Source organism: Brienomyrus brachyistius, chromosome 16, assembly GCF_023856365.1.
Source record: "Brienomyrus brachyistius isolate T26 chromosome 16, BBRACH_0.4, whole genome shotgun sequence".
In the NCBI taxonomy this organism is placed as follows: Eukaryota; Metazoa; Chordata; class Actinopteri; order Osteoglossiformes; family Mormyridae; genus Brienomyrus; species Brienomyrus brachyistius.
Window position 1 is genome coordinate 24,292,551 of NC_064548.1, and position 21,332 is coordinate 24,313,882.

The 21,332-nt window shown below is 50.1% G+C and overlaps 1 protein-coding gene across 3 annotated transcripts in view; it reads left to right on the forward strand.

Moving 5' to 3' along the window:
• The window catches only part of LOC125710281 (protein TANC1-like), a 74,304-nt gene that overhangs the window by 36,677 nt on the left and 16,295 nt on the right, over nucleotides 1-21,332 (forward strand). For all 3 annotated transcript variants that reach the window (XR_007382949.1, XM_048979848.1, XM_048979850.1), the window contains 9 exons: nucleotides 830-1,087; nucleotides 6,536-6,658; nucleotides 6,765-7,046; nucleotides 7,228-7,370; nucleotides 13,502-13,733; nucleotides 14,851-15,017; nucleotides 16,800-17,407; nucleotides 19,822-19,930; nucleotides 20,263-20,385. Coding sequence is in view for 2 of the 3 variants with exons in the window: in XM_048979848.1 (XP_048835805.1) it covers nucleotides 830-1,087; nucleotides 6,536-6,658; nucleotides 6,765-7,046; nucleotides 7,228-7,370; nucleotides 13,502-13,733; nucleotides 14,851-15,017; nucleotides 16,800-17,407; nucleotides 19,822-19,930; nucleotides 20,263-20,385 (2,045 nt within the window). In the remaining variant the exon portion in view is untranslated. The remainder of the gene's footprint in view (nucleotides 1-829; nucleotides 1,088-6,535; nucleotides 6,659-6,764; nucleotides 7,047-7,227; nucleotides 7,371-13,501; nucleotides 13,734-14,850; nucleotides 15,018-16,799; nucleotides 17,408-19,821; nucleotides 19,931-20,262; nucleotides 20,386-21,332) is intronic.

Genomic DNA, 21,332 nt, shown 5'->3' on the forward strand with positions numbered 1-21,332 from the left:
TTATAATAACCTGCTGCTGATTGATGTATGTTATAAAAAGTGCTTTATGCTGTGAATGGAGAAAACGTGATTTTCTGAAAATGTTGGGGGGGGGGGAATCAACAGCTAAACAAAAATGGGATGTTTTATTCTCATGTCTTTATTTCTGTAGATGTCCTGAGTCACGTTTCCTATATTCAGTCCAGTCAGATGAAATTCGTATTGCCTGTTAAGCTTGGTTTACTGACTAGTGGATGCCTCCTCTGATTGGATGGATGCCTCTTCTGATTGGATGGATGCCTCCTCTGATTGGATGGATGCCTCCTGATTGGATGAATGCCTCCTATTACTGGTCGGTTGCCACTGAGCTCAGTTTCTCCCTCAAGGTTTTGATATTTTAGTGTCTTTTTTTTAAAAGTTCTGGAAAGTTAATGGATTTTCTCCCATCGGAAGAGACCCCTGTCCAAAACCACAGGGGAAGAAGATGCCCGTTCGTCCTTCTCCCCTCATCTTCCTCACATTCACACCTGACTGCATTCCTGCTTATAAAAATGGCCTCTGATTGACAGCGGTATCGCACCCTTTTCAGCCGGCCCCACAGAGATGCTGCCGCTTGTCCCTGAGCGTTACCCAGCTCAATCCGCTTCAGTTAATTACCCAGCTGCATTCATTGGATAATTGTATGTGGCTTTAGATTAAAGTGCCGGTTAAGTAAAGACGCCGTGGTTACAGACACCTGTGGGGCCACACCTGTTACACGCCCCTCAGACAGTCGCCGCACGTCGTCCCCGTGCTGTGAGTGAGTGTGGGGCCGCTGCTGTGATGGGCTCCCGTCTCCCTGCCTCCGCAGCCACCGTGACCAGCTCCTCGGAGAATGAGGAGCGTGGAGGTTCTAGCCTGGAGTGGAGGAAGGAGGGCGGCCTAAGGGACAGCCGGCGACACGGACCCATGCGGGCAGCACGAGCCGATGCCTGCTCGCCTGTGGCGGAGGAGGAGCCAGCCGGCCCAGGCCCCGCCCCCCTGCTCATGGGGAGGCCACTCCCACCGCCTCGACCTCTGCACACCACCTCCTCGTCGCTGGCAATGCAGCGGCCCAACTCTGTGGCAGGTGAGTGTCCCTCCTTGTATGTCCACCGCTGCGTCCTCACCCCTCCCCAGCACCTGAGTGTGGCTCTCCCCTAGAGTTCCAGGCCTCCCCCCCATCTCTGTAAACTTCACCCCCAATACACCCATGCAACCTAGCAACAGAGTAATGCAACACTCTTGTGTCGTCACATCCTGGTGGATGCCGCCACCTCCCTGAAAGCCGGGGATCAGTTCAACACAAAAAATGCGAGATGAAAGTGAAATTAAATGCGCAGGCGGCACCGTGGAGGTGTGAGGTGTGATGGGGAGACATACATGTGCCCTGTATAAGCAGAGGGTTATGCCTCTTTTACAGCGGCCAGAGGAGGAGAGAGAGAGAGGGAGAGAGAGAGAGAGAGAGGTAGGGAGAGAGAGAGGGAGAGAGAGAGGGAGAGAGAGGGAGAGAGAGAGAACGATCGACAGGCTGACATTTTGAAATGTCACAGAGAAAAGGAAGCTTTTTGTTGCTGTTTTTTAAATTATTTGTAATTCTACTTTTTATTTGAGCCATGGATAGATACTCTGACAACACAAATATTTATTTTGTCATAATGATAATCCCACTTATTTTTTTTAAGTTTGTATTAGAAAGGGGTAGAGATCTCGTGCATGGGTAGTGCCGATGCCCACCCCCCAGAGCAGGGGCACACCCCTGCCACAGCTGGCCGAGGTCAGGCAGGTCTGGGGGTCGAGTCCACAGGAGGGCAGGCGGGCATTCCCCGGCACCCAGCTGGTGGTCCTCTCTCTGTCGGGGGGGTGGGTGGATTAGGGTTAACATTCTTGGGACCCAGCTGGTGGTCCTCTCTCTATCGGGGGGGGGGAGTTTGGTGTAGGGGTTAGCATTCCTATGCAGTCGGAGTAGGCAGTGGGATGTATGGCCACTCAACAAACTCCACCCCCCGGGTTAGTATTTAGCCACTGAGCTGAATGGACCCTAGATCAGCTGAAGACAGGAGCAGGGTGCCTGTGGAGGTGAACATGAGGTGTGCAGGTTCTTCTGGAAAACCTGGAGAACCTGCGATTAGCTGTGACCCCAAGACTGAGGGGCTGCTCTCCCCATTACGGGCAGGAACCTCACAGTCAGGTGGCTTTATCCGGTAAATATATTACACAGGGCTCCATGTTCTGCTCCACTCATCAGATACGGTTGTGGCCTATATGGAGATAAGTAGTCCTGTAGCCTTTCCATTTTTTGGTGTCATCTTCCACTCTGTCCAGATTGCTACCCTTGGCCGCTGCATGGGGTTTGTGGTCCATACAGTGAAGAATCCTGGTGCCTGCTGTTGCCCCCCAGTGGTAACAGGGAGTCCCTGCACCTGTCAAAGCCTCAGCATACATCAGATTAGGAGGCAAAATCATTAAAGTCTTACTAAGGACTGTAGCTAGGTGTGGGAAATGGGCTTGTGTGTGTGTGTGTGTGTTTGTGTGTGTGTGTGTGTGTGTGTGTGTGTGTGTGTGTGTGTGTGTGTGTGTGTGTGTGTGTGTGGGGGGCAGGAGGGCCTGTCTTCAGGAGCACTGATCTATGACCAGCGCATGTCAAATGCTGACCGCACTGTATCAATAACACAACCCAGAAGGAAAACACAGCTAACCACACATCACTAACCTTGCGGATAACAAGTAGATTCTTTGTAGTTCTCAGGCTTGTCGCCCCCTACTGACAAACTGTAAGCCTAGCGGGACCATCGCTCAGTTCATTTAGCTTCCCCTATCCTCTGGCTCATCAGCACCACCCTGGCCATGGTGCCCCATGTTTTTCATGCATCTGGTTTGTGGTTTGCGTTTGACATCACCCACAGTTGCTACAGGAAGGCCTGTGCCTTTCAGGTTCTTCATACAGTCATTTGTATTTGATATTTTCTCGGGTTTGAAGCAGACCTCCCCCTGTGACCGTCAGTGTTTGTACTGGGATCTTACACACGGTCCTCCTACTTGTGCCTTTACCACGCAGCTGCATGTATCCGCACAAGGTCATAAGCAGATAGCGTGGGTCTCGGTCTCCGTGGTTACGCTGTCTGCCAGCTGTGTGTGTTTTAATCGCACTTTCTGTGTGTCTCTTATCTGGGCTCACCATTGCAGTATCAGGGCCATCAGCCTCGTGGAAGGACACTGTTCTTCGGCTTAATTTTCTATGGACATCTTCAGCCCAGGCTGATATACTGTGTCAGGAGAACAACAAACGCTAAAGCCCCCTCCCCGCAGGACCGGTGCAGGGTGCAACCTCCCCCGCTGCTGCCATACACCATCCCGTGCATGGGTGCAATATGTGTGTGTGTGTGTGTGTGTGTGTGTGTGTGTGTGTGTGTGTGTGTGTGTGTCTGTGTGTGTGTGTCTGTGTGTGTGCACACGTGTGTGGGTTTATGTGTGTGTGTGTGCACACGTGTGTGGGTGTATGTGAGTGTGTGTGCACACGTGTCTGGGTGTGTGTGAGTTTGCAGTGTGTCTGGGTGTCTTTCTCCTTGTATGGTACATGCTGTCGTTTGCTCTCTGTGCATCTCTGACATGCAGACTATCTAATATGCAGAGTCTGTGCGGTTTTATTATGTGTGTTTGATATCCTCTGTGTGTATCTCTGTGTCTGATATCCTCTGTGTGTATCTCTGTGTCTGATATCCTCTGTGTGTATCTCTGTGTCTGATATCCTCTGTGTGTATCTCTCAGTGTCTGATATCCTCTGTGTGTATCTCTCAGTGTCTGATATCATCTGTGTGTATCTCTCTGTGTTTGATATCCTCTGTGTGTATCTCTCAGTGTCTGATATCATCTGTGTGTATCTCTCTCTGTTTGATATCCTCTGTGTGTATCTCTCATCGTCAGATATCCTCTGTGTGTATCTCTCTGTGTTTGATATCCTCTGTGTGTATCTCTCTGTGTTTGATATCCTCTGTGTGTATCTCTCTGTGTCTGATATCCTCTGTGTGTATCTCTCTGTGTTTCATATCCTCTGTGTGTATCTCTCAGTGTCTGATATCCTCTGTGTGTATCTCTCTGTGTTTCATATCCTCTGTGTGTATCTCTCAGTGTTTGATATCCTCTGTGTGTATCGCTCTGTGTTTTATATCCTGTGTGTATATCACACACACATGCACACACACAAACACTGTTACGCTTCAAAGACTGCAGAGGGAGGGGGCAGGGTGGGCATGATCCAAAAAAATGGGCTTAGAAAGATTTTGGAGAAAAACAAGAAATCTGTGTTGTTCTCCACTTCTTTTTTTATGGAAATATCACGACCACAGGACTGAACGAGAAACCAGCTCCTTTCTCTCTCCATCATTTCTTAAATCAGCAGACACATCTCTCCCTTCCTCCCTCTCTCATTCCTCCTCTCTCCCTCCCTCTATCACCCCTTTGTCTCATCCCCCCTCCTTGCCTCTCACCCCTTTCATCCCCCTCTCTTCCCTCTGTCTTATCCCTTTCTCTCTCCCTCCCTGTCTCACCCCTCTCTCCTCACTCTTCTTCTCTCCCCCTCTCACACCTCTCTCATCCCCCTCCTTGCCTCTCACTCCTATTTCATCCCCCTCTCTTCCCTCTGTCTTATCCCTCTCTCCCTCCCTGTCTCACCCCTCTCACACCTCTCTCATCCCCCTCCTTGCCTCTCACTCCTCTTTCATCCCCCTCTCCTCCCTTTGTCTCATCCTTATCTCTCTCCCTCCCTTTCTCATCCCTTTTTCTCCCTCCCCCTTTCTCACCCTTGTCTCCCCAGTCTCTTCCTCCCCACCTCACCCATCTGTCTCATTACCCCTCTACCTTTCCCTCCCTCTCACCCCTCTGTCTCATCCCCCTCTCTCTCTCTCATCCAAGTCTCATCCCCCTCTCTTTCACCCCTCTTTCTCATCCCCCTTTCTCATTCCCTCCCTCTCTCACCCCTCTGCCTCATACTGTACCCCTTCCCTCCCTCTCTCATTCTCCCTCTTTTTCCCTCTCTCCCGATATTCCTTCCTCTCTCACCCTACTCTCCCCCCTTTCATTGATTCCTCCCTCTACTCGGCTCTCACATACAGCTCACGTCAGCATGCTCACCGGCTTTTATGCATCTCTGCTCCGTCCACCATGTGGCGCCCCCCTTGCCGTGCACCCCCCCCTCCCCCCGAGGCGGCGTTTTCCCCTCACTGGTTGAGCATTAGCTCTGTGCAGCAGTGACGCCGGCGGCCGACAGCAAGCAGGTAGTTGGCGGCTTTTGTGGACGGAGGTGGGTACACGGAAGCTTCCCTTAGTTTCCGCGGCGACCTCCGCTCTCGGGGTCCCTCGCGGGGCGTCAGCGCTGTCTGGCTGTTTCGCGACTCGCTCCTGGGAGGCGCCGTGTGCTTACAGGTTGCCTCGTTCCCCGGGCTGCCGAGAGCGCGGGGGCACGCCACAGTCTCGCGGTGTGAATGGAGCATGAGAACAGACCGCAGGCTCCCTTTCTGGAGGATGGGCTGCATTTTTTAAAACGCCTTTCAAGTTCTGTGGACGAGGACGGCTTCGATCTGCACGGACGGAGCACGCAAACTGAGGCAAACGCCCAACTTCAGGACGCCTGAGGATGTGAGTGGCCCCTCCCATTTCTGCTGGATTTTGGCAAAGTGGAGCTGGGGAGGGATCTTGACACCAAATTTACTGATGTGAGGCGAGTTTTGGAGGACGTCTCTGTCTGTGTGTGTCACCTTTGTCTCTCTGTGTCTCTCTCTGCATCTGTGTATTTCTGCGTAGATAAAGAACAGGTTCCCGTCCCAGTTGGTTGCCCAGTTCCCTTCTTTATGTTCCTTTGAGGTCGTAACCGTTCGCGTGTTTCAGTGTGTAGCTGTGTTCATTTGTACTTGTCTCTCTTCACCAGGGCTTCCATGTGCGAGTGTGTCTGTGCATGTTGGAGTGTTTAGCCCCCTCGCTGCCCCCTTAAAACCGCCCCACTTCCCCCAGTCCACTCTGTGAGCATGTAAGCGCACGTGTGTATGTGTGTGTGTGAGAGAGAGTGTGTGTGTGTGTGTGTGTGTGTGTGCGCATGTGAGCGTGTGTGTGTGTGTGTCAGTACGTGTGTGCAACTGTGCGTGTGTGAGTGTGCATAAATGTGTGTGAAAGCGTGTGTGAGTGTCTATGAGAGTGCTTTGACTGGCAACTTTCAGCAGCTTTCATGCTGTCAGAGTGAATCGCTTGGTACCGGGCAGTGTTGGCAGTGGTGGATTGTGCCTTACCGCTCCGCCGGCTTGTCTGAGGACTCGGAATGTCTCTGCCGGCTTCTTTCATAAAGCTGCATCCGTGTATCGCTCTCTGGTTTTTGCACGTGACACCCTACTCACAAGTTGTGCTGGGTAGGTAGTCCAAGATGGCTGTCCGTTATGCTGAAGAGGGACAGTGCGTGGACTCGGTGAGTTGGGTATTCTCCAGGCACCACCTGCCGTCTTTAAAGAGACCCCTCCCTTCCCCCCTCACCCGTGTCTCTCCCTGGCCACAGCCACTAGTTCCACCAAGCTGGAAGACCTCAGCTACCTTGATGAGCATCGTAAGACGCCTCTACGAGCCTCCATGCGTCTACCGTGCTCTGGCCCGGGAGGAAAGACCCTGCAGGACTCCAAGGGTAGGCCTGCGCTCACGGTCCTGTCACATTTTACTTCATGTGGAAGACTTTGGGATAGATGACAGCGCAGGTACCATGCCAGTGATACCGGTTCTGCATTTCCTAGGTCGGTTCCTGCCCTATAAGCCAGCGGACATCATGCTGAAGCCGCTGCTATTCGAGGTGCCCAGCATCACCTCGGACTCTGTCTTTGTGGGCCGCGACTGGGTCTTCCAGCAGCTAGAACAGGCCCTTGGGAGCCAGGCCTCAGGCGAGGGCCGCGGAGCCGTGCTGGTGGCTGGGGCTGGGGCCGGCAAGACTGCCATAGTCTCCCGTCTCGTGGCCCTCAGCTGCCATGGAGGGCGCATGCGTCAAATTGCCTCAAGCAGCCCAGGAGCTCCCCCTAGAGGTAAGGGCAGGACATGACTCGTCTGTCGACTAAGTTCTTCATGAGTAAAATAATGTGCATCTTGGAAATACAGAAAAAAATCAATTAGTGAGCTTGCCAGGTCTTGGTTGGTCAGTCAGGGTGCTTGGTCAACAATGACAGCGTGAACTCATTGGTCTTCATACCTGTTCTTGCCCTACAGGTGGCGACAGCAGTTCAGAATTACCGCTCAGCCAGGCCGCCTCTCCCTCAAGCACTCCTGGTACCCTGCAGGATGGCAGCTGCCCTGGGACTCCCGAGTTCCAGAGACCCAGGGAGGAGACCGTCAAACGGCTGGCCTCTAAGGTAGGCCACTCCTCCTCTCAGATAGGCAGCACCTTCATTCCGCTGATTGGCTGAAGCCATCACCTGTTGCATTGCCTGGATCGCAGCTGGCCATGTGAGCAACTCGGTGCAAAGGGAAGCTCATATTTTCAGTCTGACTGCGATTCAGCGAAACACAAACCAAGTATGAAACAAATATTTTGCAATGGAAGAAAATGTGTTATGAGTTACCTGTCTGTTGTGTTAAGGTCAGTCTGTGACTGATATTTATTGGAGTAGCCGGGTCTGGTCTTCTCCAGCTGCAGGGTCATGTTTTCTCGGCTTATAAAGAGACATTAAAGTGTTTTCCGGAAGAGAGGATGCTTATTGACAACCACATGGCTTTGGTGAGCCCCCCCAGATGCAGAATGAAGCATTCTATGGTTGTCTGTGCTGTGACCCGTTGCTTACCTTCTCTCCTTTCACTCTCATCCATCCACTGCTCACACTAGTGGGGTTGGATTTATAGGTTGCCGGAGATTCATCTTTTTCTATGAGTCAGATCTTTTGAGGCTCTCCCAGCCAATGGCGTGACCCGCAGGGTTTCTCTACTAACACCAGTCCCCCCAATCTCCAAAATCGCATTTCCACCAGCCTGCCGGAGCACCGTGTGTGCTGAATGGGCACGCCTCCCGCTTACTGTACCATGGTGCCTCAGGCCTTGTTCATTAGGTACTGCTTAGCGCCTACGGTCCTTTAAGGACTCGCTTGTGAAATCCAAATGACTTCAGGGCTCCCCTAATTATTTCCACGGCCAAAACAGAAAGTGTGAGACCTTCCAGCATAGTTCCTGCTTCTATTGAACATTCTGACATTTGTTCAAAGGAATATCAGGCAGCTTCCGTTACTCAGCAGGTCCCAAATGGAAGGGCGATTTTCTTGGCCCGAGAGCTTGGCCGGTTTGGTGTGATTCTGCAAAGTTAGGAAGATTTATCGGATAATCTGCCCAATTGATATGCGACCCCCGTTGCCAAGGAGACCACCCAGCTGGAAGGTTTGGGTGACCTCGAGTAAACAGTGCAAAACTGGAGCCCATAATACTGAACCCCTCCAACCCCCCAGCTGCATTCAAAAATCCGTTGTCTGGGGGCTCGTATTTAAGGCTGTAATCCTCCTTCAGCATGTGATACCCAGATTACAGGGCGCTTTTGATTGTAATGAAATTCTATTTTTGGTGTGTTTGAGCTTTTTAGTAAATGACATAAGCAAAGTGCAGACAATGATTTTTAACCACAACCTAACCGCATGGCTACATCACTGATGTTGAGTAGTCAGTTGCCTTTCTGTGAGATTCCGTGGTTGACCACTCTGCACCTGAACTATCTTCTTGATGGTTTGATTTTCACAATCACTTGACCTGGGCAGCTTCAGCAGGGAAGCTTGTGGCTAAATGTACTTTGAAGATGCTCAGTGAAAACTCACCAACCTCTTCTACACAACAACCACCCATTCTGGTGGTACTGTTTGTTACATGATATTGTATGACAGTGTGTTTAATTATACGCCTGTGTCAGCAATGGGTGTAGTTTAATTGGGCAATTCCTCTATTGAATATGGATGAATACATACTTTTTGCTTTGTGTGTGCGTGTGTGTTTGTGTATGTGTGTGTGTGTGTGTTATGCATTTATTACACTGTGGGGACCAAATGCTGGTACAATGTGATATAAGTCAATTATTTTCACCTTATGGGGACTTTATATAAAAATCTGTGACTGCAATAAAAAAAAACTAAAAATGCTAAAAGTCTTGGTTTTTTTGGGTTAGTTATGCTTAAGGTTAGAGCTGGGTAGGGGATAAGGTTGTCATTGTTGAGATTAGGGTTTTCCCCACTACGATATTAGTACAGGTCTGGGTGTGTGTGTCTGTGTGCGTGCGTGTGTGTGTGTGCGCATGTGTGTGTGTGTGTGTGTGTGTGCGTCTGTGTCTGTGTGTGCGTGCATGTGTGTTTGTGTGTGTGTGTGTGTGTGTCTGTGTTCGTATGTGCGTGCATGTGTGTGTGTGCGTGTGCGTCTGTGTCTGTGTGTGCGTGCATGTGTGTGTGTGTGTGTGTGTGTGTGCATGCATGCGTGTATGTGTGTGTGTGCATGCATGCGTGTATGTGTGTGTGTGCATGCATGTGTCCGTATGTGCGTGCATGTGTGTGTGTGCGTGTGCGTCTGTGTGTGTGTGTGCGTGCATGTGTGTGTGTGTGCGTGCATGCGTGTATGTGTGTGCGTGCATGCATGCGTGTATGTGTGTGTGTGCATGCATGCATGCATGTGTGTGTGTGCGTCTGTGTGTGCGTGCATGTGTGCCCGCGTGCACGTGTGTGTGTGTGTGTGTGTTTGTGCGCATGCATGTGTATGTGTGCGTGCGTGTGCATGTGTGTGTATGTGTGCGTGCGTGTGCATGTGTGTGTATGTGTACGTGCGTGTGCATGTATGTGTACGTGCGTGTGTGTGTGTCCGTGTACAACAAAAACAATATGAGAAGCAGTCTATAAAAAACCTGAAAATAAACAGCACAGGGTCCCCAAATCCATTTCAGCATGTTCTACAAGGACTGTAATGACTGCTTAACCCAGGGCACCTCTAAGAGGAAATAGCGAGTGGGGTAATGAAATGTAATATTTTTATTTTTATTTTTAACATAACATACAGCACACGGTCATGAACCTGCGTACCTATTTTATGATCCACCATCCATCCATCCATCTTCAAATCACTTACCCTAGTCAGGGTATTGGCCTTTTGCATGTTGTAGCTCACCCCCACATTAGGAAGGTACTGTGGGGGTGGCATTTGTATATTCATTAAGAATTAACCAGATAATGGTGCACAAATTGTACCAAATATTATTAGGTGACTTGTTATTGATGTCATCACCTTCCGACTGCTTAGACACTCCTCTGGAACTTTTTGTCTGCTGCCCAGGTCTTTGCAGTTTACTAATTCTTCATACTAAACAGCACTAGTATATAGTTTAAACATTTATGAAAATCACAGGGTCAAACCCACACACATCGGTTAATAGTAGCTCTGCATTTTTGGTAAAGTAGCGCTTCAAATAGCACTTAATAATCCTCGTAGGTTTATGTTCGCTGAACTCGTGGAAGCTCTTCCCCGTGGATATGCAGACAGGGCATCCCTGTCCGCTTGAATCCCGTCTCTGCTGTCCTGATTGTTCGATCTCACTGAGTTTTCGTCTCACACCTACTTAAGTTGCTAAAAGACAGATGGTTAATTATTTCATTGTTTTCTATTCCCCACTGTCAAGTGAATCACCGGGTTTGTTATGTAAGCCTTGGCGAGGCAAGAGTTTAAAATGCTCTCAGTCAAAGCCATGAAAGAATCTCAAACGTGTAGCATCACCTCTGACTCTCCATCAGACTACGAAGGGGGTCGCGGATGCAAGTATATACCAGAGTTTTATGTAACATTTATGTTTCATTATTCTCTTTTATCACTGATCATTCTTTTAAGCAATATGTCCCAGAATCCCCTTGGATTTAGCTGTCAATCACCCAATGTGCCGCCCTTTTGCCTAATGACTCAGGGAACCGTTCTTTAGCACTCGGCCAAGACTCTGGTTTTAATAAGTCCTCCAGGCCACAGAAGTATTTTCAATTATAATTTGGTGATCAGTGATCATTGTTGACACACCACAGCACACAGTGCAAAGCAATGAAATGTGACATCATGGCATAGCAGGGGGCAGCGAATTCAGCGCCCGGGGAGCAGTGTTTGGGGACGGTACCTTGCTCATAGTACCTCAGTGGTGCCTTGCTGGTTGGGGATTCGAACCAGCAACCTTTCAATTAAGTGAGCTTCCCTCACTATTAAGATCCCACTGCCCGTGGTTTGTTTTCTAAAACTAGACACTCGTCCTGCACTCTGTCCTGCGTGACCCTGCGTGCTACTGGTACTGGGTAGCCTCTGGTTAGCTGATGGTTTAGACCAGTGTTTCCCAGTCTGCTCCTTGAGGACCCACTGACAATCCATGTTTTTGCTTCCTCCCAGCTCCTAGTAGGGAGCAAAAATGTGGACCGGTTGTTGATACCTGAGGACTGGATTGGGAAAAACTGGTTTACACGACTGGCACTTTTCTCTTGGCTGCAGGATTCGTCACTATGCTTTTCCACACCTGAGGATCTGCTTGCGCATTAACTGAACGTTTAACACTTTTCAGATATACTTAAAATTTCTCCAGAGCATGAGACTTGATCTTCAAGTATCCCACAGCCAGCTTTTTGGTGGTCGCTGAATTGGGGAATTGTGACCTCGGCGTGAGATTGTCCCGAGTCAGTTTCCTGCAGCCTGTAGCTTTGGCAGGGGCCACATTTCTGCTCTCTTCTGTTTCCGCCTTTGCCCTGCGGTTTTTGTTTAGAGGTTGGTGTCCAAGAAGGACGTAGAACGTCTCTGAGCCGTTTCAGGGCGCCATGGCCGGCTTGTCTTCTTTGTACACCGACCTGTACTTGTGGTTTGGGATTAATTACTGCTGAGGAGCTTTTGAAAGCCAAAGCAGACAGGATTACTGTGTGCTGTCAGTCACTGCAGGGTGTCGCCCAGTGGGACCCAATGAAGTGACAACTGTACATTGGGATTAACTAATCAGCCACTGAGATCCTGCAAAAATCCACTGGAATTTTAAAGTACCATTTCTCCCATTGGAGGTAATTAAGTTCCTCCTTGTACTTCTCTAGCGTCATCGTCCCCAGATATGGATCTGACTTCTCCCTCCATTCCCATCCCCCCATCCCTTTATTTTGCTCCATTCCTGTCTTTCTGCCTTCTTGCTCTAGTCTCACCCTTGCGATCTTCCTTCCTCTGGTTATATACTAGTTATATACTAGTTAACAGTGTGTAGAAAGTTCCAGATCCTGCCTGTGGTGAGTCACCTGCCTTTGAGTTACTTGAGTTTTTTCCACCAGTCTGTGGGCCTTCCCATGAAGGAAAATGCCCCCAGTGTTACAGGCATCAGATCTGTGTGGCGAAGGGGGGGGGGGGGGTCCCGCGGGCTGAAGGGTTCAAATCCCAGGAGCGTGGTTCTCAAACAGACCACGCAGCCTGTAGGTTTAACAGCACGTCCGCTTTGGTGAAGGGTTCAAATCCCAGGAGCGTGGTTCTCAAACAGACCACGCAGCCTGTAGGTTTAACAGCACGTCCGCTTTGGTGAAGGGTTCAAATCCCAGGAGCGTGGTTCTCAAACAGACCACGCAGCCTGTAGGTTTAACAGCACGTCCGCTTTGGTGAAGGGTTCAAATCCCAGGAGCGTGGTTCTCAAACAGACCACGCAGCCTGTAGGTTTAACAGCACGTCCGCTTTGGTGAAGGGTTCAAATCCCAGGAGCGTGGTTCTCAAACAGACCACGCAGCCTGTAGGTTTAACAGCACGTCCGCTTTGGTGAAGGGTTCAAATCCCAGGAGCGTGGTTCTCAAACAGACCACGCAGCCTGTAGGTTTAACAGCACGTCCGCTTTGGTGAAGGGTTCAAATCCCAGGAGCGTGGTTCCCAAACAGACCACGCAGCCTGTAGGTTTAACAGCACGTCCGCTTTGGTGAAGGGTTCAAATCCCAGGAGCGTGGTTCCCAAACAGACCACGCAGCCTGTAGGTTTAACAGCACGTCCGCTTTGGTGAAGGGTTCAAATCCCAGGAGCGTGGTTCCCAAACAGACCACGCAGCCTGTAGGTTTAACAGCACGTCCGCTTTGGTGAAGGGTTCAAATCCCAGGAGCGTGGTTCCCAAACAGACCACGCAGCCTGTAGGTTTAACAGCACGTCCGCTTTGGTGAAGGGTTCAAATCCCAGGAGCGTGGTTCCCAAACAGACCACGCAGCCTGTAGGTTTAACAGCACGTCCGCTTTGGTGAAGGGTTCAAATCCCAGGAGCGTGGTTCTCAAACAGACCACGCAGCCTGTAGGTTTAACAGCACGTCCGCTTTGGCACATTTGTCCGAAGAAGCAACGTCTACGAGCAAAGCGCTTGCCATCTGCACCACGAGAGTCCAGACTCTCTAAAAATAAACTCCGTTTTCACTCTTTGAGTTTCCTTTTTGCATTTGGGTTGATTAAAGCTTTGCTGTGTATCTGGGGAAGAGTTAATCTCCTACAAAAAAAATGACCCTTCTCACCAGGTGGTGGCGTACCACTACTGCCAGGCGGACAACACCTACACCTGCCTGGTGCCGGAATTCGTGCACAGTATCGCCGCCCTGCTGTGCCGGGCGCCCCAGCTCAGCGCGTACAGGGAGCTACTGCTGAAGGAACCGCACCTGCAGAGCATGCTAAGCCTCCGCTCCTGCGTGCAGGACCCCTCAGCGGCCTTCCGCCGGGGCGTGCTGGAGCCCCTGGTCAGCCTTCGCGAGGGTGAGCCTCCGCCTCGCTCTCATTGGCTGTTCAATCTGTCCGTCTTTAGCCACGCCTCTTACGGTTGTTCACAAACCATATATTCTTCTGGAAACCAGCCATGATCGCATGTAAATTTTCATTTACTCTGCCTATTAAAGACAAGGCAATTTGGTGTCTCTTTATAAATGTAGGTTAAATGTCTAAATGGACATCAAGGAATAAGAAGGATTATTATTTTGAATAGTGCTGTGATTACAGATCGCTGAATGTGACTGAAGTAGCTTTTGGATCTTTTAGAATCACTGCAGCCCAGTAGAATCCAATGCAATGCTTGTTCTGGAAGTTTCATTAGTTCTGTGCTCTGCTTATATATATATGGTTTTGTGGGAACCTTCGCAATGGAAACTGATGGTAAAGCCCCCTGTGTTGAGATAATCAGTGGTTGAAGGCGAGGCTCAGCGTAGAGCACTGATTGGATTTGGAACCAACAGGGAGGTTCGCCATTGGCCGGTAGGGCAACCAGCAATAAGCAACAAGGCTTGCTGGCTGCCACAGGTTCAAGGAAGTTTGTTTTCTGGCTGAGGAGCCTGGAGGAAAAGAGTGTTCCTGCAAAGGGTCCAACTCAGAGTCTTCTGGGTTTCGCTGACATGGGTGCAGCATGGAGACCCAGGCATGGTGAAATTTAGATGTTTACTGTGAACCTGGAAATGCCAATTACTGCTTAATTACCACATTTTTGTCATGGTTTTTATTGCGTGTTCATTCTTGCTAATCCGATAGCATATTTCTTTATCCTTTGAATATCAGTGACGGAGCCATTTGCAGCCAGGTGGAAACTGTGAGCAGAGCCAGCAGAGTTGGCTGGTAATGGCTAACTTCCATACCAGGCTTGGCGATAACAAAATGTGAGAAATTAAGAAGCGTGAAATAAGAAAAACGTGAACAGGTTGACTAGGGAGACTCAATGATAGCAAATGTAAACAGCCAGATCCTCTGCTCTTTACTGATGGGGAGAGTCTGCTCATGCCAGAATGGAGAATAATCTTCTCAGAGTTACAGGGTCACCACTGCTGTCCAAACATTTATATTTTGCTGGAATGAAGCTTGAAAGGTCCCCGCATGTCTGCAATTCCAGAAAGGAAGACGCCGGAGGAGGATCATGTGATCCTGATCGACGGGCTGAACGAGGCGGAGTTCCACAAACCGGACTATGGGGACACCGTCGCCTCATTTCTCACCAGAATCATACCGAGGTTCCCCGCCTGGCTGAAGCTCATAGTCACAGTCCGGGTCAATCTGCTGGTAAGTTCAGTCTCTGGAATCGATGCTGTGTTTGGTGCCGTTCTCACAGATCCTACTAGAGTGCAGTTTCTGTATGTTGACCTGGCCTTCATGGAGGTACGGAAACAGAACAGGGCTTCCGATCAGCTCTCTTGTTTTTCCTTGGACAGTGTGGAGGGCCTCCCAGCTTTCTGGTGGACAGACCTTCAGGGTGTCTGTTCCCCCCCCCTCACAAATCACAATATCTAACTCCTGTTCTCCTCTATGGCCAATAACAAATTTTACCGAAGAGGTTTGGCACCTCTCAATCCTCCAAATTGACCAGACTTGACCAGGTAGGCCTAGTGGCTTTACCTAAATCCAGCACAGGTCCATAACTTGTAAATATGCACAGTGCCCAAAAAACAAGTGTAGATGTGGGCCGGCTCTGGAGCAAAGCGGTTACGTCATGTTGACTTGGAGAGCATCCTGGAAATGGAGCCACTTTCCGCCTATGTGCCTCAGCTCGGTGGTGACAGGAATAAAAGGATCTGCTGAGGCTGATAGATGGGTGTTCACGTTGTCCTCAGGGAAACTATATGACTGGGGGGGGCGCTTTGACCTCCTCCACCCCTCGAGACCACATGAGAGCAGGAAGTCTCCTGGGTCCATCCAGCCTGGGGAAGCAGCATGTTTCTCATAGCAATGCCCGCATCTCCTGACTAATCCTCTCGCCCCAGTCCAGCATTTCGCACAGACGTGTTGCCAACACCTTGTCTCCTGTATTATTCAGTGTTTTCGTGCCCCTGCTGCTCTGTATCGTGATAAGACATACGGGGGAGGTTCATCTCTCGGCAGTCAAGTCTCTGTTGGGTTTTTGGTGGGGTGTAGATTCATCAGTGGCCCATGGGAATAAAGACATGGCCTCTGAGTGTGCTCCTTAGTGCGGTGTGTGATTGGCGGTATTGCCCCAAAGACACGGCCTCTGAGTGTGCTCCTTAGTGCGGTGTGTGATTGGCGGTATTGCCCCAAAGACACGGCCTCTGAGTGTGCTCCTTAGTGCGGTGTGTGATTGGCGGTATTGCCCCAAAGACACGGCCTCTGTGTGCTCCTTAGTGCGTTATGTGATTGGCGGTATTGCCCCAAAGACACGGCCTCTGTGTGCTCCTTAGTGCGGTGTGTTTGGCGGTATTGCCCCAAAGACACGGCCTCTGAGTGTGCTCCTTAGTGCGGTGTGTGATTGGCGGTATTGCCCCAAAGACACGGCCTCTGAGTGTGCTCCTTAGTGCGGTGTGTGATTGGCGGTATTGCCCCAAAGACACGGCCTCTGAGTGTGCTCCTTAGTGCGGTGTGTGTTTGGCAATGTTGGCCCCAAAGACACAGCCCCTCTTAGCCTCTATGTCTCCACCTTCTGGTCTGTCACTTGGTGATGAATTTGTGGTCAACCTGGAAGGGGCACAATGAAGTAGGAGGCAATCCCTCGGGCTACTTGACAAGGCATTCCTTTTGTTACTGTTTATTAGTTTATAATAGCCAATGCAATGAAAATGGTGTAAATTAGGATTTATTTAACTCCGTGTTTCTCAGCCTACATTTTTGCTCCCTCCTAGCTCCCAGCTTGTACTAATCGAGCAACCAAGAATGCGGAATACCTGGTGTTGTCTGGGGGTCCCCAAGGAATCGGTTGAGAAACATTGATTTAATTGACTTTGGTGTAATGCCGTCGTGTTCATCATACGAAGGCTTCTCCTTGGAAGCCTGCCAGCATGCACAATCAATGCTTAGGGGTAGGTTTTTTATCTCCATGTCATCTGTTCTTGACAGGACATCACTAGCCTGATGCCCTTCACCAAGATCACCCTGGACCATTTTCCGGACAACCAGGATGTTCAGGATGACCTGTATGCCTACATCCAGCATCGCATCAGCATCAGCAAGGAGATCCTGAACAACATCTCTCTGAACGGCAAGGCCGACCCAGCCATGGTGGGCAAGTTGAGCAGCCACCTGGTCTCCCTCAGCCAAGGCTCCTATCTGTACCTGAAGCTGACACTGGACATGTTTGAACGTGGCCACCTGGTCATCAAGAGCGCCAGCTACAAGGTGGTGCCCGTCTCACTGGCTGAGCTCTACCTGCTGCAGTGCAACATGCGCTTCACCAGCGGGCCCGCCTTCGAGCGCGCCCGGCCCGTCCTCAATGTGGCACTGGCCTCGTTGCACCCGCTTACCGATGAGCAGCTCTTCCGAGCCGTCAATGCCGGAGCTGTAGCTGGCGAGCTAGAGTGGGAAGACTTTCGGCAGAGGGTGGAGGCCTTATCCTGCTTCCTGGTGCGCAGGAGGGACAAAACTCGCATGTTCTGCCATCCTTCCTTCCGTGAATGGCTTGTGTGGAGGGCCGATGGCGAGAGCACGGACTTCCTGTGCGAGCCCAGGTGAGCAACGTACCCACTCTACCAACCAAAACCCGTAAGACTCAACAGGAGTCAGTTCCAGGTCCCACATCAACGATTGATTGTGTTGTCACTAGAAACTGAATGAGCGTGTTCCTCAAGGTTGGAACACTCTGACATCTTGCTTAGAGGTGACAGGACATCTGGACTCATGGTGCAGCGTACTGTAGCTGTGATTGGATGCATCCCTTGTCCTCACACTTAGAGAGGTGATATCACTGTCTGTGTTCAGCCACAGGCGGGGTACTCAACTCAGCGTGAGGCCATGGCAATAAATCTCAAAGCAGCATTCCACATAGATGCAGACTCGAATAGGGGGCAGTCGAGATTGGATTAACACACGGGAAGCTTATTTTGAAATGTGGGCAGGTGAGGAGAGTAATTAGCGTTCCCTGGTCAATAAAGGGTCATGTACTTTCATCTGTTTAGAAGGAAAGGTTATGATGCGGAATCCAAGAAAATAGCAGAAAACAAATAGCCTGTTTATTTGGAGTTTAAAAAGCATTAAACTGACAAAGGTGCTCTGTCATTTCCAAGAAAATAAAGATAAATTCCCTGATGCATTTATTTTGTCAGGCACATAGATCAGTCAGTCCCTCCACTGTCCCAAATGGACCATCTCGCAAGCATTTTAAGCCTGTTTAATATAAACAAAACAACCTATTGTGTAAAATGATTTATCTTCACTGATCTTGCTTCCTGGTAATTTCTGAAAGCCAGGGCTACGTTGGGTCCTGGGAACCGCAGATAGAATCACGTGCGAAGCCTGTGTGGAATAAAGGGAGGATCTTCTTGCAGGAGCAGTTTCTGCGTCCCGTGCAATGGTTTCTCCTGCCACTGGTCTGACACGCTGTCCCGAAATCCTCGAGGACCCGTCCGTTCCCTGAATCTTCATAAACGGAGCAAACTGACACCCACGTTTCCCTGAGTATTCAGACGAGGCTGTTTCTGCAAACATTTAACCACAGCTTGATAGCTGTCAGCTGTCAGCTTCACTGGGTCTCCCGTGTGCCTGAACACCCACTGCAGAGATGAAAACCGGGAAAGTTTGTCTGCACTGAGACCACAAACTTCTTTATTCCTTAATTTTTGGAGTTCCTGCCTCTGGGACACCCTGTCACCATGAGCGTGCTGTCAGTTAGCCGTCAATCGCTCATGGGTGGTACACGGCAAACCGCAGCTGTCACAGCACAGGCCCCGGTGGTTCTGTACGTTCTGTCGCGTTTGTCACCCTTGTGCTTGGCTGTAACTTTTACCAGCTTGTATTTAAAATGTGGCTTGCAGTTAGTCCAGGTCAAAGACACATGCACTGGATTCAGGCTGGAGAGCAGTGCAGAAGACAGCGAATGAAATGGACAAGCTGGATGTGGTTTAACGGAGATGCACTGTTAGCCGTTAAATATGTATGCAGCTGCTATGAGGTATTTGCTTGTAATCTGCTCTTCCGACAGATTTGACAGAAGGGCACTGAGCGGCAAAAGGCGACTAATTCTTGTGTCCTCAGGGCTCCTGCTTAGCAGTGGTGTGGACTCCCATGACGTTGTTGCCGAAGCAACCTTAAATGTGACTGTATGTGCCTGATAATTGCAGGAAGGTGTGTCGCCTGTCCCTGCCCACTGCAGCAACTGGCATGGTGTGTTATCCACCAGGCTGCCATTAAGGCCCTGAGAAATAAGGCAAGATCAGGGACTGGGACAGAAGGAAGCATGCAGCCCCCATACGCCTCCCCACCCCCCGGCCCTGGAAGCGTGTTAGTTAGGGCAGCATCGATCATGGAGATCAAAGGCGAAAGTGGTTGTGTGTGGCCTTTTAATGAAGTTCCCAATTAACAAACAGCAGGACAGACGAGGAGAGAGCACATGCCCACCAGCTCATATGCTCGGAGGAGGACCAATGCTCTTTAGCACCATTTAATCACACGGAGGGTCCTGATGAACGCGTCCATTGGTGAACTTAGGAGCGAGGGGAGCAGGCACATCCGTGATCCGCGTTTAAATGTGCGAATTTGAAAGCGGACACGTTTGAAGGAGATAGTTTCAAGCGAGAAGTGGCCCAGCAGTGGCCCTCTGGCTGGAGCTGAGTCACCCTTCGTCTTGCTGAGTCTGACAGCTTCCCAGGGAGGCACAGCGCTCACCTGATCGAGCGACATGACAGCTGCACTAATTCTTGCTGTTAAGCATCACAGTTGCACCTGTAACTGCTGCCATTTGATTTATGTATGTGGTGTATGTCTGCCACGCCCCACGGCCTGACCAGGAAAAGCTGGATGGATGGATGGATGGGTGGATGCTATGTCAGCGGCTGGCTAAGCGCAGGCTGGGGCCGCAGTGCATTGTGGGATGCAGTGACTTGACGAGGCTCTCCCCCCCCTGTAATGGCTGCTTGTCTGCCCGCAGGAGTGGCCACGCCCTCGTGGCCTTTATGTTGTCGCGCCAGGAGGGGAAACTGAACCGGCAGCAGACCATGGAGCTGGGTCATCACATCCTGAAGGCCCACATCTTTAAGGTAATGAGACTCGTTCCCGGCAGAGGAGGTGCAGTGGGGTCTGGGGGGGGGATAGATCCCAGGGGTCACCACTAGCAGAGGATGCTGTTCTTTATTGCTTTCTTACCAAAATGTTTATATCTGAGATGGGGGGGCATCTCTTCCTCATTTGTTCATTTGATAATATTCATTTGAATATTTTTAAATAATTCAATGACAATGAATAGCAATAAGGGGTGGCACCTCCAGAATCGAGGGTTAGTTCATGTGTCCTTGGGCAAGATATTCCGGAAGGTTCTGTGGGCCTAGCATGACATTTTCCACTGCTGGTGTCTCACGCCTTGTCTCTTCAGGGTCTGAGCAAGAAGACGGGCGTGTCCTCCAGCGTGCTTCAGGCCCTGTGGATCAGCTACAGCACTGACGGTCTGTCCGCTGCCCTGGCCTCCCTGAGGAACCTCTACACGCCCAACGTCAAGGTAGGTGCCGTGGTGGACGGGTCTGGAACAAACATGACCTCGGTCGGGAGCAATAGAGAAGAAAATGATTTTACAACGAAACAGCCAAACTGGTTTATGTTAGTTAGCAGCAGCTCGGACGTATCACATGTACATGTTACCCACCAGCAAAGCTTGGCTGATGCCTTCTAACCTACTAGAAAATTGACCTTGTCAGGGGGATCCTCCATTTTCCTTAACCATTTATCCAACCATTTATCCAACGCTGGGTGGTGTTCAGCCAGGAGACAATCCTGCAAACCCAGGGACACACTGCACTGGATGCCACTGCATCACTGTGTGACCTTGTCAAGTCTTTTCTGAAAAGTATGCTTTAAATATTTCTCCCCACTACGTATGGTGAATTCTTGCACCACAGGGAAAATACAGACAGAGATATTTTTTTAATACCTCACACTTTGCTTTTTGTTCTCAAACAATGACCTTCTCCTCCAAACTCGTTCCAAACGATTCAAGGTCGTTTTTGCGCTGAAAGGTTTTGCTTCGAGCCACTAATTTATTCCGTTGACAGGGAAGTAAATAAAACCAGTTCAGTCCTTTGCATTTCTCTGCTGTTTGATCAGGCGTCTTTTATTCAAATTCCTCCCAGAAATGACGTGGTTTGATCATCCTGCAAGGGGGCGGCACGAGGCATGCTCTAGCGTTTAATCAATTTGGGAATTGCAGTCTCTCTGCATGATGGAGCCAGCTTCTGTCTGACTTCCCCAAACAGCTAAAATGAAACATCATTTTCGTGGAGAAATCAAAGAATTAGCAACTAAATGCCTGAGTCACCTTTGGCCGAGTCACCTATGAGCTTCCTGTATTGGATATTTAGCCAAGCTAACATGTTGTTTGTTAGCCAAGAAGCTGTTTGGATAGATGAGTCGCGGTTCCTTCAACTGAGGCACTGTTTGGTCAGTCACATT